The sequence below is a fragment of the Electrophorus electricus genome, chromosome 18 (genome assembly GCF_041902795.1).
Source record: "Electrophorus electricus isolate QZ-2024a chromosome 18, ASM4190279v1, whole genome shotgun sequence".
NCBI classification, from domain to species: Eukaryota; Metazoa; Chordata; class Actinopteri; order Gymnotiformes; family Gymnotidae; genus Electrophorus; species Electrophorus electricus.
The window spans coordinates 5,616,189-5,629,848 of NC_137514.1; the positions used below are offsets into that span (position 1 = coordinate 5,616,189).

Here is a 13,660-nt window from a genome sequence, read left to right on the forward strand (position 1 = left end):
CCATTCAGAAGCACTATGGTCGACGCGTTAGGACGCCAGCGGCTCCAGCCCCATATAGGGTGACAGCAAGAGCCCCATTAAGCTCCAGTGATTCAGTGGAGGTGCCCGCTTTAAGCCCCCCACCCCCCGCTCTATTTTAGGAGACGCGGAGTAGGACAGACAGCACTCTGAAGACATCTGCCACCCTACAGCCACGAAGAAACAAACAGCTGCTGCTTTCAGGCGCGCACGCACGCACACACACGCACGCACACACACACACACACACACACACACACACAATTAAGTAAGGAAAAAAAGGCACATGGACAGGTTGAAAGTTACATTCTTGACTCAGTTGTCTAAATCGGATTCTTTCAGCGTTAAAGGAGTTAATTGGTAAAGTGTGTGTGAGCAATCCCTGTTCACCCTTGATTTGCATGAACTTCTTGGTTATTTTTTGGACTCAAACAAGCACATCACAAGGAAAGCAGACAGCAGTGTTGAGAAATACACTATGTATTTAAAACAAACCAAAAATATACCACAACACGATCATGTTTTTCCTTACAAAATAGTAGAAAAAGCTAGAGGACGGTTATATGTCAATGGGGGCGTGGTTTGGTGGTATGAGCGACCCAGGTCAGATCTGAGACTGGAGGTAGTGTTCGTAGTTAGCTCTGAGGAGGAACTCGAAGAAGGGTTTGGATTTGAGAAACTCCAGCTCCTCCATCTGCAGAAGGTCCTTCACATCAGGCAGGTAGGTCTGCAGAGGAACACCTGGGGTGGGACAGACAGATGGGGGGGGGGGTTATATTAAATTTGAGGATATATGAGGCTTATATAAAAAGCTGGCGGTAACTACCCCCCTCCCCCTTTGGCTTCAGCAAAAGTACACATTTGTTTCTTTTCATCCCATTATTGTAATATCCCATTACTTTTGAGTGAATGCTTCTGCTACTTCCTGTTAAAGTTCGTGTGAACACTCATTAATAAACTTGTGTGGACGTTACTGAGGGTGTTTATCGGCAGTGTGTGTTACTGCTAGACCTCAGAACAGGTTAAAAACCCCACACTATGATGGCGGTCACGACCTTCCTGGATGAGCTTCTCCAGGACCCTGATGAAGATACTGTCCTTGGCCGCCTCCAGGGGGTCGTCACTGCCATCCGAAGCTGACCAGCTGTAGAATCAATAAGTCAAGAAACCAAAAGGTGAGCGACGGCCCCAGCTGTGTGTGTGTGTGTGTGTGTGTGTGTGGGTGGGTGTGTTGTTGACTCAGGAGCAGGTGCAGGTCGTGCAAGGCAGAGAGAGAGAGAGAGAGAGAGAGGGGGATCTTACTTCTCCCTCCAGTCTTTCTTCAAAGCTTGGCTGAAGATCTCACACTTCAACGCCTCGATGTCCACCGCATCTTCCTGCTGACGCAGCAGTGTAGGAATCACGCGTGCCCGCAAACAAAACCCCCCCACACACATAATGATGTGCTCCCAGAACTGTAGTTACCTCATCTATGTACTCCAGCAGGTCCAGGGCTTTCTTGAAGTCATACTCATTGGCCCCTCGGTTATCATCACATATATACAGCTACCAAACACACACACACACAGACAGTGTAAAATTTGTAATTGAGTATTTGGGTGTACATGAGTGGGAAGACACATTGTAGTAGATTATTATCAGTAGTATGCAAGAATGGTTTTCTAAGTTCTGCACTGTGTGTGTGCGTGCACGTGCGTTTTCTCACAATAAAAAAAAGATTATAAGGAGCACAGCGTGTGTGTGTGTTCTTACATGTATGAGGTTATGAGCACTCAGTACAGGCAAGGTGTCTGGATTCTGCTGTTTCTCCTCCAGAAGCTGTTTAGGCAGAGTCTCCTGATGTAGCAGGAAACGTTCCTGTTCCACAATATCTAAAACAAACAACCAACCAGACAAACAAAAACAACCAAACTCAGGAAGGACACCATGTAAACCAAACACTGGGAATAGAATGTTATGTATCTGTGCAGTTAAACCCAACCCCACCACAATCCCACCCGTACCCCTGTGCAGTTCACCATACAGGACACCCCCCCGGGACAGTTTGCCCCACTTGAATGAATGACAATGAATACCCAAAAGGCCAAGCTCATGAAGAACCTGCCACCCCACTGCATATATGACAGGTTAACGCCCCCGCACGGCCCCAGAGCCGGCATGACGCCCGCGTGTGCTGCAGTTGCCGTGTGCCCAACTGACCGCGGAGCTGTTTTTTCTGCACGGGCTCGGGTGTGTCGGACGCCAGCACCGTCAGCTTGCTCAGCGCCAGCAGGGTCTTCTTCTTCACAAAGTACCGAGTCTCCATGTTGGCCTGGTTGTACAGCGTGTGGTGCGCCTGTAGGGGGCACCAGAGGAGATCAGGCACATCCAGTGGACTTCTAACGAGATGAACATTACATCCTACCACACACACGCGCTACACTGAGTAATAATATCAGAGTATAGTGTACATGTATGTGGTGTAGGCAGCTCAGGTGTGTGTGTTTATGTATACTTGTTTATCTGTGTATTTTTTATTATATATATATATATAAAAATGTATATGTGTATGTATGTGTGTGTGTGTGTGTGTGTGTGTGTGTTTATGCACACACCCAGTTCACACTCTGAAGGTCCTGGATATGGAAAATCCAGCTCAGGGGTGTGTGTGTGTGTGCGCATCTCACACTCTGGAGGTCCTGGATGTGGATGTGATGAAGCCAGCTCAGGTGTTCGTGGGCCTGCAGGAAGCTGGCCAGCTGCTGGTGCTGTGTGATTGGCTGAGACAGCAGCTTCCCTCGCTTCCCCTTCTCCATGTACCAGCGGAACAGGAAGTCGGCAAAGTTCTACAGGAAGTGCAAAGCATGCCTTACTTACACCTTTTTGGTTGTGCGCATAAATCCACTGGCACAATCAGAAGATAGTCCTCTTGTGGATTTTGCTCCAACTGGCCGGATATAATAAGCTCAAAACATCCGGCAGAGTTAACACACATTCATTGCAGGACTTTTACTTCGAAATCGAACTCTGCACGGTCTTCCCAGACTTACAGCTGAAATCACCATGTGAAGACAAGCAAAAGATGGGAAGGTTTGTGACGTGTGTGGAACATGACTACCATTTCCATAACACGAGTGTTCAGCAACAGATAAAAACAGCATACCACTAAGTGAAGTATGACGGTCAGTGTGTCCCGGCCTCGAGACTCATTTTAATTTACCTGGCCAGTGTGAGTCAGGTGTGGTGTGCTGGTCTTACCCCGTCAGTGTGAGTCAGGTGTGGTGTGCTGGTCTTACCCCGTCAGTGTGAGTCAGGTGTGGTGTGCTGGTCTTACCCCGTCAGTGTGAGTCAGGTGTGGTGTGCTGGTCTTACCCAGTCAGTGTGAGTCAGGTGTGGTGTGCTGGTCTTACCCAGTCAGTGTGAGTCAGGTGTGGTGTGCTGGTCTTACCCAGTCAGTGTGAGTCAGGTGTGGTGTGCTGGTCTTACCCAGTCAGTGTGAGACAGGTGTGGTGTGCTGGTCTTACCCAGTCAGTGTGAGACAGGTGTGGTGTGCTGGTCTTACCCAGTCAGTGTGAGACAGGTGTGGTGTGCTGGTCTTACCTGGTCAGCGAACTTGGTCATGTAGTGCTGCAGGCGACTCTGGTTCTCCGTTTGTTCACACAACTGCACCAGGATGTCAAAGTCACAGTACTTCTCAGCCAGGGCTGCAACCCACTGATACTGGCCCAACTCCACTACACACACACACACATATACGCACGCACACGCACACGCACACAAACAAACACACACACAAACAAACACACACACACACAAACACACACACACACACACAGTGTGACCATCACAAAATAAAACCAAACAGTATAAGCTGAGACCGTGTGTCCAGAACCCCGTGCTCATGACACGCTGCCCCAGCATAGTGCTGTGGTGAGGCAGTGACTCACGGAGAGGCGTGAGGAGCTCAGAGCGGCGCTGCGTGTACTCCATCTCCAGGGCGTCGTAGCGCTCCTGTTGCCCCGGGCGACGCAGCGAGGTGAGCTGGGCCACGTAGCCGCCAAGCAGCGAGTCCAGCAGCGCTACCAGCTGCTCGTTGATGGTGTTGCGGAGGGACGAGTCAGCGTGAGGGTACACCACGCGCAGGATCGCCTCGTGTTGCCTGGCGATGACCGTGCGGACTCCGCCCACTCCACCCGAGGCTACAGAAGAGAGAATGGGGGACTCATCAGGGAAGTTAATAAATAATTAATCTGTTCATACCATATTGTTCATAATTTTCACTCACACAGAACACTGTATATACACAATGGAAGACTTACAACATTAATGTACAGTCTGTCTTCCAACAGTTAGAACTTGTGTGCAAAAAATTAAGAACAATATGGTATAATGAACCGATGACTTATTTGTTACTTCCCTGTGTGTGTGCACGCGCTGTACCTGTCCATGGTATATACTCTGGCTCTGGGGCCGTGTTCAGGGTGTGTGTGTGTGTGTGTGGTACCTGTCCATGGTATATATTCTGGCTCTGGGGCCGTGTTCAGGGTGTGTGTGTGTGTGTGTGTGTGTGTGTGTGTGTGTGTGTGGTACCTGTCCATGGTATATACTCTGGCTCTGGGGCCGTGTTCAGGGTGTGTGTGTGTGTGTGTGTGTGTGTGTGTGTGTGTGTGTGTGGTACCTGTCCATGGTATATACTCTGGCTCTGGGGCCGTGTTCAGGGTGTGTGTGTGTGTGTGTGTGTGTGTGGTACCTGTCCATGGTATATACTCTGGCTCTGGGGCCGTGTTCAGGGTGTGTGTGTGTGTGTGTGTGTGTGTGTGTGTGGTACCTGTCCATGGTATATACTCTGGCTCTGGGGCCGTGTTCAGGGTGTGTGTGTGTGTGTGTGGTACCTGTCCATGGTATATACTCTGGCTCTGGGGCCATGTTCAGGGTGTGTGTGTGTGTGGTACCTGTCCATGGTATATACTCTGGCTCTGGGGCCGTGTTCGAGGTGTGTGTGTGTGTGAATGCGTGTGCGGGTGGTACCTGTCCATGGTATATACTCTGGCTCTGGGGCCATGTTCAGGGTGTGTGTGTGTGTGGTACCTGTCCATGGTATATACTCTGGCTCTGGGGCCATGTTCAGGGTGTGTGTGTGTGTGTGTGTGTGTGTGTGGTACCTGTCCATGGTATATACTCTGGCTCTGGGGCCATGTTCAGGGTGTGTGTGTGTGTGTGTGTGGTACCTGTCCATGGTATATACTCTGGCTCTGGGGCCATGTTCAGGGTGTGTGTGTGTGTGTGTGTGTGTGTGTGTGTGTGTGTGTGTGTGTGTGTGTGTGTGTGTGTGTGTGTGGTACCTGTCCATGGTATATACTCTGGCTCTGGGGCCATGTTCAGGGTGTGTGTGTGTGTGTGTGGTATCTGTCCATGGTATATACTCTGGCTCTGGGGCCATGTTCAGGGTGTGTGTGTGTGTGTGTGTGTGTGTGGTACCTGTCCATGGTATATACTCTGGCTCTGGGGCCATGTTCAGGGTGTGTGTGTGTGTGTGTGGTACCTGTCCATGGTATATACTCTGGCTCTGGGGCCATGTTCAGGGTGTGTGTGTGTGTGTGTGTGGTACCTGTCCATGGTATATACTCTGGCTCTGGGGCCATGTTCAGGGTGTGTGTGTGCGTGTGTGTGTGTGTGGTACCTGTCCATGGTATATACTCTGGCTCTGGGGCCATGTTCAGGGTGTGTGTGTGTGTGTGTGTGGTACCTGTCCATGGTATATACTCTGGCTCTGGGGCCATGTTCAGGGTGTGTGTGTGTGTGGTACCTGTCCATGGTATATACTCTGGCTCTGGGGCCATGTTCAGGGTATGTGTGTGTGTGTGTGTGTGTGTGTGTGGTACCTGTCCATGGTATATACTCTGGCTCTGGGGCCATGTTCAGGGTGTGTGTGTGTGTGTGTGTGTGTGGTACCTGTCCATGGTATATACTCTGGCTCTGGGGCCATGTTCAGGGTGTGTGTGTGTGTGTGTGTGTGTGTGTGTGTGTGTGTGTGTGTGTGTGTGGTACCTGTCCATGGTAAATACTCTGGCTCTGGGGCCATGTTCAGGCTGTGTGTGTGTGTGTGGTACCTGTCCATGGTATATACTCTGGCTCTGGGGCCATGTTCAGGGTGTGTGTGTGTGTGTGTGTGTGTGTGTGGTACCTGTCCATGGTATATACTCTGGCTCTGGGGCCATGTTCAGGGTGTGTGTGTGTGTGTGTGTTACCTGTCCATGGTATATACTCTGGCTCTGGGGCCGTGTTCGAGGTGTGTGTGTGTGTGTGTGTGTGTGTGTGTGTGTACCTGTCCATGGTATATACTCTGGCTCTGGGGCCGTGTTCGAGGTGTGTGTGTGTGTGTGTGTGTGTGTGTGTGGTACCTGTCCATGGTATATACTCTGGCTCTGGGGCCATGTTCAGGGTGTGTGTGTGTGTGTGTGGTACCTGTCCATGGTATATACTCTGGCTCTGGGGCCATGTTCAGGGTGTGTGTGTGTGTGTGTGGTACCTGTCCATGGTATATACTCTGGCTCTGGGGCCATGTTCAGGGTGTGTGTGTGTGTGGTACCTGTCCATGGTATATACTCTGGCTCTGGGGCCATGTTCAGGGTGTGTGTGTGTGTGTGGTACCTGTCCATGGTATATACTCTGGCTCTGGGGCCATGTTCAGGGTGTGTACCTGTCCATGGTATATACTCTGGCTCTGGGGCCGTGTTCGAGGTGGGTGTGTGTGTGTGTGTGTGGTACCTGTCCATGGTATATACTCTGGCTCTGGGGCCGTGTTCGAGGTGGGTGTGTGCGTGTGTGTGTGTGTGTGTGTGTGGTACCTGTCCATGGTATATACTCTGGCTCTGGGGCCGTGTTCGAGGTGGGTGTGTGTGTGTGTGTGTGTGTGTGTGTGTGTGTGTGTGTGTGTGGTACCTGTCCATGGTATATACTCTGGCTCTGGGGCCGTGTTCGAGGTGTGTGTGTGTGTGTGTGTGGTACCTGTCCATGGTATATACTCTGGCTCTGGGGCCGTGTTCGAGGTGTGTGTGTGTGTGTGTGTGTGTGTGTGTGTGGTACCTGTCCATGGTATATACTCTGGCTCTGGGGCCGTGTTCGAGGTGTGTGTGTGTGTGTGTGTGTGTGTGTGTGTGTGTGTGTGTGTGTGTGGTACCTGTCCATGGTATATACTCTGGCTCTGGGGCCATGTTCAGGGTGTGTGTGTGTGTGTGTGTGGTACCTGTCCATGGTATATACTCTGGCTCTGGGGCCATGTTCAGGGTGTGTGTGTGTGTGTGTGTGTGTGTGTGTGTGTGTGTGTACCTGTCCATGGTATATACTCTGGCTCTGGGGCCGTGTTCGAGGTGGGTGTGTGTGTGTGTGTGTGTGTGTGTGTGTGTGTGTGGTACCTGTCCATGGTATATACTCTGGCTCTGGGGCCGTGTTCGAGGTGTGTGTGTGTGTGTGTGTGTGTGTGGTACCTGTCCATGGTATATACTCTGGCTTTGGGGACGTGTTCAGGGTGTGTGTGTGTGGTACCTGTCCATGGTATATACTCTGGCTCTGGGGACGTGTTCAGGGTGTGTGTGTGTGGTACCTGTCCATGGTATATACTCTGGCTCTGGGGACGTGTTCAGGGTGTGTGTGTGTGGTACCTGTCCATGGTATATACTCTGGCTCTGGGGACGTGTTCAGGGTGTGTGTGTGTGAGGGTGTGTGTGGTACCTGTCCATGGTATATACTCTGGCTCTGGGGCCGTGTTCAGGGTGTGTGTGTGTGTGTGTGTGTGTGTGTGTGTGTGTGTGTGAGAGAGAGAGTGTGTGTGTGTGGTACCTGTCCATGGTATATACTCTGGCTCTGGGGCCGTGTTCTCTGCTGCTCTGTAAAGGGAGGCTTTGGTTTCTCTGTACTGCACAGCTGTTTGCAACATGTCCTGTAAACACAACCAGATGCCCTTCACCCAAACGCTGAATACACGCTAACGGAGAGCAATCTGCAAGTTGGCAAACCACAGTGAGCACAACCCTACTGATTATACAGTGTTAGCAGTGTTACATTAGCGTTGCTTACTATGTTGGGTGTAATGAACTAATCCGAATACATCTGTAGGCCATGCAGCAGATGTGGTTATGTATGAGGGGGTGGGGCCTGAGGGACTGGGGGCGGTGCTAAAACGAGCAACGGTTGGAAGGAATGGCTCGGGACGGGCGCGCCACACCTTGATGATGTTGTTGACGTTGATCACGACCTCGGCCCACTTCTCTGAGCCTGGCGGACTCTCCTTCAGCCACGCCTCCTCCTCATCCAGGAGGCACTCGAAGATCGAAGAGATCTGGGACACCTGCACATGCAGAGACAGCTACGCGTGAGGGAATGTTACAGCCAAGTCCAACCACCTCCTCTTCATTACAAAAGCAGCCAATTACAGCAAATGCATCCATTAGCATATAAATGAGGTTATGCTAATGTGCGGACTAACGTGTGGCTAATTCTAGATCACGCTCTAGCGCTTTCAGCAGCTTCAAGGCCGGGAAGACTCCAAGACAAGAAGCCGTTTGCTTGCTACCTCTCTGAAGAAGACGTCGGCGGGCGTGAGGCTGGCAGGCACGGGTGTGCCGCTGTTCCTCAGTGCGGCCAAGATGGCGCCGTTGAGCAGCTCCGCGCGTTTGCCATGGTGGTTCTTCAGCACGACGGCCGCCGCCAGCTTCTCGGCGTGCTCGCACAGCAGCAGCCGCGTCGCCATGGGCGACGACCGCACCGTCACCGACGACAGCCGGTCTAGGAGCCCGGTCTGAGGGGCCGAAGAGATGGGGGGGGGGAGGAGGAGAGAGAGAGAGAGAGAGAGAGAGAGAGAGAGAGTTCAGTTTCCAGTCTAGCACAGGCCGTGATTAACTGTGCCGCCTGTGTTAAACGGGGGCGGAGGTCCCAGGACTCACGTCACGGGCCTCTAGACACAGCGGTAGGTTAAGCACTGGCAGAAGTGACAAGGAGAGGGAGCTGAGCACTCACCTGCAGCAGGAAGTCCATGAAGCAGTGGTGCGCCTTCATCTTGTCCTCCAGCTGGTGCAGCAGGATCAGGGAGGTCAGAGCAAGGCCCGCGCTCTCTGGTGGTCCAGGGAAATTCGCCTGTTATTGCGCTCAACTCCCCCTCTCTGTCCCTCTCCCTCTTGTTTTCACTCACCATCGGGCACAGACTCTGCCCACCGGGGGTCAGACGCAGGGTAATCGTCCACCAGGTCAAGGTCAATCAGGGTCACCACGGTGTCCAGCTCTCCTTCGGCACCCGCTTCTCCCCCGTCGTTGGGGAACAGCTCGTTCGTCATGGTCTGAGCAGAAATCAGGTCGTGTCTACAGGCAGAAGGCGCGAGAGACCGTCATGAATAAGGCTCAGAACGTCCATGAAGAAACACACTACAGCCAATTGCGAGCGCACGCATACGCACGTGTGTGTGCACGTGCACGAGAGGTGCTCACCGACAGAACTGAAGGAAGGCTTGTTTCAGCAGCTTGGTCTTGTCCTCTGGTGCTACTGTGTCTGTTTTGGGAGGTGTCTCCAATGGCGTCCCCTACGAAGACACAACCACGTGGATTACCTTGAAACTTCAATCTTCTAATCCCATCTCTCTCTCTCAAGCCCAGGTTCAAGGCTGAATTTAAATCTTCTCCTAGTCAAATCATAGTCCTCACCTCTGGTCCAGGTCCAGCCACTGAGGTACAGAGGGACTCCTCCATGGTCTCCGGCAAGATGGAGGCACTGTCCCTTGCTACCACGGCAACCAGGCCATTGTTCTGGGAGAAGAACACGGGCAGGTTTGCGCACACACCAGCACCACGAATACGGTCTCCTACACACACACACACGTTCAGGGGAAAAAAAACAACACCAGAAAAGTATAAAATGTAAACACTCCACAAGACCAAAGTCTAATAGGAGTGATAAGGCAATTTCTGAGCTGAAAAACTTAGTGTGTGTGTGTGTGGCTATACTTCTTTCTGCCTGAAATTATCGTAGTTTGTATACCACCTTCTTTGCAATGCACTGAAATAAAGTTACATTGTGAAACATCAAAAACTCTTCAAATTGTTCATAAGGCACGTGAGCATGTACTGCATGTGGCCCATAAGACTGTTACCAGGCAAATTGAGCATGTGTGTGGCCCATAAGACTGTTAGTGGGCAACGTGAGCATGGGTGTGGACCATAAGACTGTTACCGGGCGACGTGAGCGTGGGTGTGGACCATAAGACTGTTACCGGGCGACGTGAGCGTGGGTGTGGACCGTAAGACTGTTACCGGGCGAAGTGAAGGTCAGCTTCTCCTCGGGCAGCCCACCCCGGCCGGTCCCCGTGGTGCATGCGAACACCAGCTCCTCATTATACAGGTACGCAGCAGGGCTGGTTGCTTGTGGCAGCACCAAACGTGTCTTATGTAGCTCCTCCTCGCTCTGGGTGCGGGAGAAATAAAGCCGAATCTATTCACATGCCGTTTCATGTCTGACAAAGTGAATCAAAACTCCAGATCACTATGAGCACCATATACTTGCTATTTTCTTTCTTTTTTTTTTTTTTTTTTACAAACGTGTACAGGGACATATTAGCTTGTCATAAGATAACTGCTCCTAGTCCTAAATGCAGAACTTAGCACAGCCTTGAAGTGTGGTTTATGAACCTAAATATTACAGCTTAATCCCAGAGTGATGGGTTATGTCAGATCAGGACAGTGAGTCGGCTCAGTTACCTGAAAGGGTGGGTTGTATTTGGTGACCTCCACTGAGAGCTCGTCTGTGGCAGGTGCCACAGTGTCTGGAAACGTGACGAGGCAGAAGTAGGCCAGACACGGAGTGTCTGCTGGGTGCCACGCTGCAGCCAACACCACCAAACCCGCACTGAGGAAACCAAACACCACAATAACGATCAACCCTGAATCAGCACTGAGGAAAATAAGTATTGAACACGAGATCATCAAAAAAGCACATCAGTACCTCAGGCCCACAATAAAGTGGAAAAAATATAAACAATATTATATAAATATAATAAACGTAGGCCAAGAAACTCAAGCTAAGGCGCTTAATCTTGACTGACAGCTTAGCAAAGCAGTTCTCATTTATCAGAAGTAGCTGACGTTCATCGGTATAAGACACGTGGTAACTGCTACACACCGGCTGAGCTGCATGTCCAGGTAGGCCACGCTCACGCCTCCCTTCATCTCAGCATAGTTGGTCTCCGAGCCCTGGAACACACACAACAACAACTTCAGGATCTGGAACCCATCATATACAGTTCAGAGCTCTAACTTCACACACTCCTCATAGGGGAGGTGGAAACTAACCACAACACCAATACACAGTTTAGGAGACAATCGGATGCGTTTAAAAACTTGGACTACTATAACATAAAACAAAAGGCCACGACGCATAGTAGCAACAGTGCGAGAGGACAGAAGCGAGACAAGCAGGCGGCTCCAGGCGGTGGCTTTTACCCAGATGGCATCCGCAATGCTGTCAGCAAGGAGTGGGCACGCCATGCTCCAGCTCAGGACCTGAACCTCCGTGTGCTCCATGACCTCCCACTTCCACAGACCACAGGTACTGAGGGTGTAGAGATAACCGGCATGTGGCGCCCACAGAACACTGTGCACCTGAGAGAGAGAGAACACAATAAAAAGACACAAAGAATCTACAGCAAACCCACAGCCACCATGCCCAGCTATACTCGCCCTCGGGCCAAAGTAATGAGGCTAGCGGAGGTTTACCGAGGTGTCGGGCGGGGGACCGCGGATGCCAAACAGGCTGGAGACACGTCGGCCCAGGCCCGACAGCATGCCCTGACCCTGCTGCACAGGCCTCTGGGAGATCCTTCCGGAACCATCCGCAAACACCCGCAACAGATGGCCACGGTAAGAGGACACAACGAAACTGCCTCCCTGGGGCAGGAGAGACGGAGAGAAAGAGAGGGAGAGAGCGAGAGATGGGAAAGAGAAGTGCTTATGACATTAGACCAAGTTACCATGCGTTACCATGGTTACACAGATGATTGTCAGACAGTGGACTCACCCTGACTGCAGTAACATGGTTACACAGATGTCCTCCAAGGTCTACGGGCATCTCTGTGTACACCCCCTCGTGGGACAGACTGGGCCAGAATCGCGCCAAACCCTCCGGAGACACCGCCAACACACACACCGCCTGCCATAGTCAGACAGGGAAATAGTGGCCATTAAGAGACACAATTATCGAAGCACAGGCAGATTATAAAGTTTTGGTCTGTCTTACCATGAAGTTTCAGAATTCTCCACGAAAAAAAAAAAAAATCCACAGAAAGTTTAACAGAACCAAAGGACAGTGGATATGTACTTATTAGGAACCCATTGAACTGTGCTGGAAGTGCGCAGCTACTAGGTCTCGTGGTTGAAACACCGGCCATTTTCAACAGAAATCCTGGACTTGACTCTACCTGCACAGAGGCCGACTGCAGTGGGCCAGAGGAACTAATGTAGACCAGGTCGGCAGTGTAGGTGCATTCACTGGGGGCCAACTGGAGATCCTTACATACAGACAGCTGGTGGGGTCCAGGAAGTTGGGGGAGAGAGAAAGTAATGGAGGCAAAAACAACAGGCAGGAGAATTGAAACCAAATTAAAGTTGTGTTAACATTAAAAAATATATATATGTCCTCTTAGATTAAGTGCGTAAGCATATCTCTTTGTCAAAGTGCTTGTAGATGACGTGGGTGTGTGCACAGTAACAAGTGCTTGTTCACCTTGGCGACGGGAGTCTGACAGATCTTCCAAATGATGAGCCTCTCTCCACACACCAGCCAGGCCCAGCCACACTCCTCGATCTTCACAGAGATCTGGTCATCCACTACACACACACACACACACACACACACTTATCCATCTCCGTATTTTATCTGTAGGCACCAAAGCGCGCGTACTACGAGGACAATCGCAAAAAAAAACAAAAAACAAAAACAAAACACGCGCCACCTTCCGCCGTCGCGAGGGCCTCCATCACCCTCACGGGCAGAGTCGACCCGAACGTCTGGACGTCGAAATGGACCGAGTCCACCGTCGCAAAGCTCTGGACCCGCGACGGAGTCCCTCTGCTGCTGCAAGAGAGAGAGCAGGCGACGTCAACACACAACGGCTGGACATAACCGCCAAGTGACGGACGCAGGCGCGTGCGCGCGGTACCCACCCCGCGGGCACGGAAGCCCGGCGCGGGGAAAACGGCGCCGACGGCGTGCCAAGACTCTTCCTGCCCGCGGCCCTGGCCGCCTGCCGGCGCCCGGTGCCCGGGGTGCCTCGCGGCGAAAACATTGCGCGCTGCCGGTTAACCGGGTGTCTGAAAAGCCAAAACGCGGGGACCAACCGCCCCGCTTGCTAACGACTGTCCCCTTTTTTGCGCGCACGGTGAAGTGAGTCGCGGACAAAGCACGTCACTCGTAGGCGTGGCGTTTCACTACACGTGAACAGTGTAGTTTAATAAGACACGGAGGCGTTGGAGGTTTACAAACTTTGAAGTTCAAAGATGACTTTGAGTGGGGGATCACCATTGAATGTCAAACTCTTCCTCGTCCCTACTGTGAAAATATATTTTTTACAGGTCTCTTTTTCTTTGACAACATTGTACTGCGCTGTGTAAATAATCTACATTG

The 13,660-nt window shown here is 51.5% G+C and overlaps 1 protein-coding gene across 6 annotated transcripts; it reads right to left on the reverse strand.

Moving 5' to 3' along the window:
* Positions 1–482: 482 nt before the first annotated feature.
* Positions 483–13,425, reverse strand: nup133 (nucleoporin 133). Of its 6 annotated transcripts, none has more exons than XM_035535089.2 (26): positions 13,201–13,425; positions 12,990–13,108; positions 12,761–12,864; positions 12,456–12,560; positions 12,056–12,187; positions 11,755–11,925; positions 11,482–11,640; positions 11,162–11,232; positions 10,741–10,888; positions 10,297–10,447; positions 9,691–9,848; positions 9,478–9,569; positions 9,185–9,351; positions 9,013–9,107; positions 8,570–8,794; positions 8,222–8,344; positions 7,837–7,936; positions 3,945–4,196; positions 3,598–3,731; positions 2,613–2,843; positions 2,218–2,353; positions 1,771–1,889; positions 1,483–1,563; positions 1,321–1,397; positions 1,074–1,162; positions 483–759 (listed from the first exon to the last, which is right to left on the reverse strand). In XM_035535089.2, exons 1-26 carry the CDS (start codon positions 13,320–13,322, stop codon positions 623–625), a joined length of 3,498 nt encoding a protein of 1,165 aa, XP_035390982.1. In that variant the 5' UTR covers positions 13,323–13,425; the 3' UTR covers positions 483–622. The 6 variants fall into 6 exon arrangements, with proteins under 6 accessions (XP_035390982.1, XP_035390983.1, XP_035390981.1 ...); XM_035535090.2 differs by having other exon boundaries at positions 1,321–1,394; positions 12,990–13,111; XM_035535088.2 differs by having other exon boundaries at positions 12,990–13,111.
* Positions 13,426–13,660: the final 235 nt, after the last annotated feature.

Coding starts and splice junctions, on each gene's coding strand:
- nup133 (XM_035535088.2), bottom strand. CDS start 13,322: ATGTTTTCGCCGCGAGGCACCCCGGGCACCGGGCGCCGGCAGGCGGCC. Junction 1,890..2,217: donor GCAGAAAAAACAGCTCCGCG/GTCAGTTGGGCA, acceptor TGTTTGTTTTAG/ATATTGTGGAACAGGAACGT. Junction 1,163..1,320: donor AAGAAAGACTGGAGGGAGAA/GTAAGATCCCCC, acceptor TTGATTCTACAG/CTGGTCAGCTTCGGATGGCA.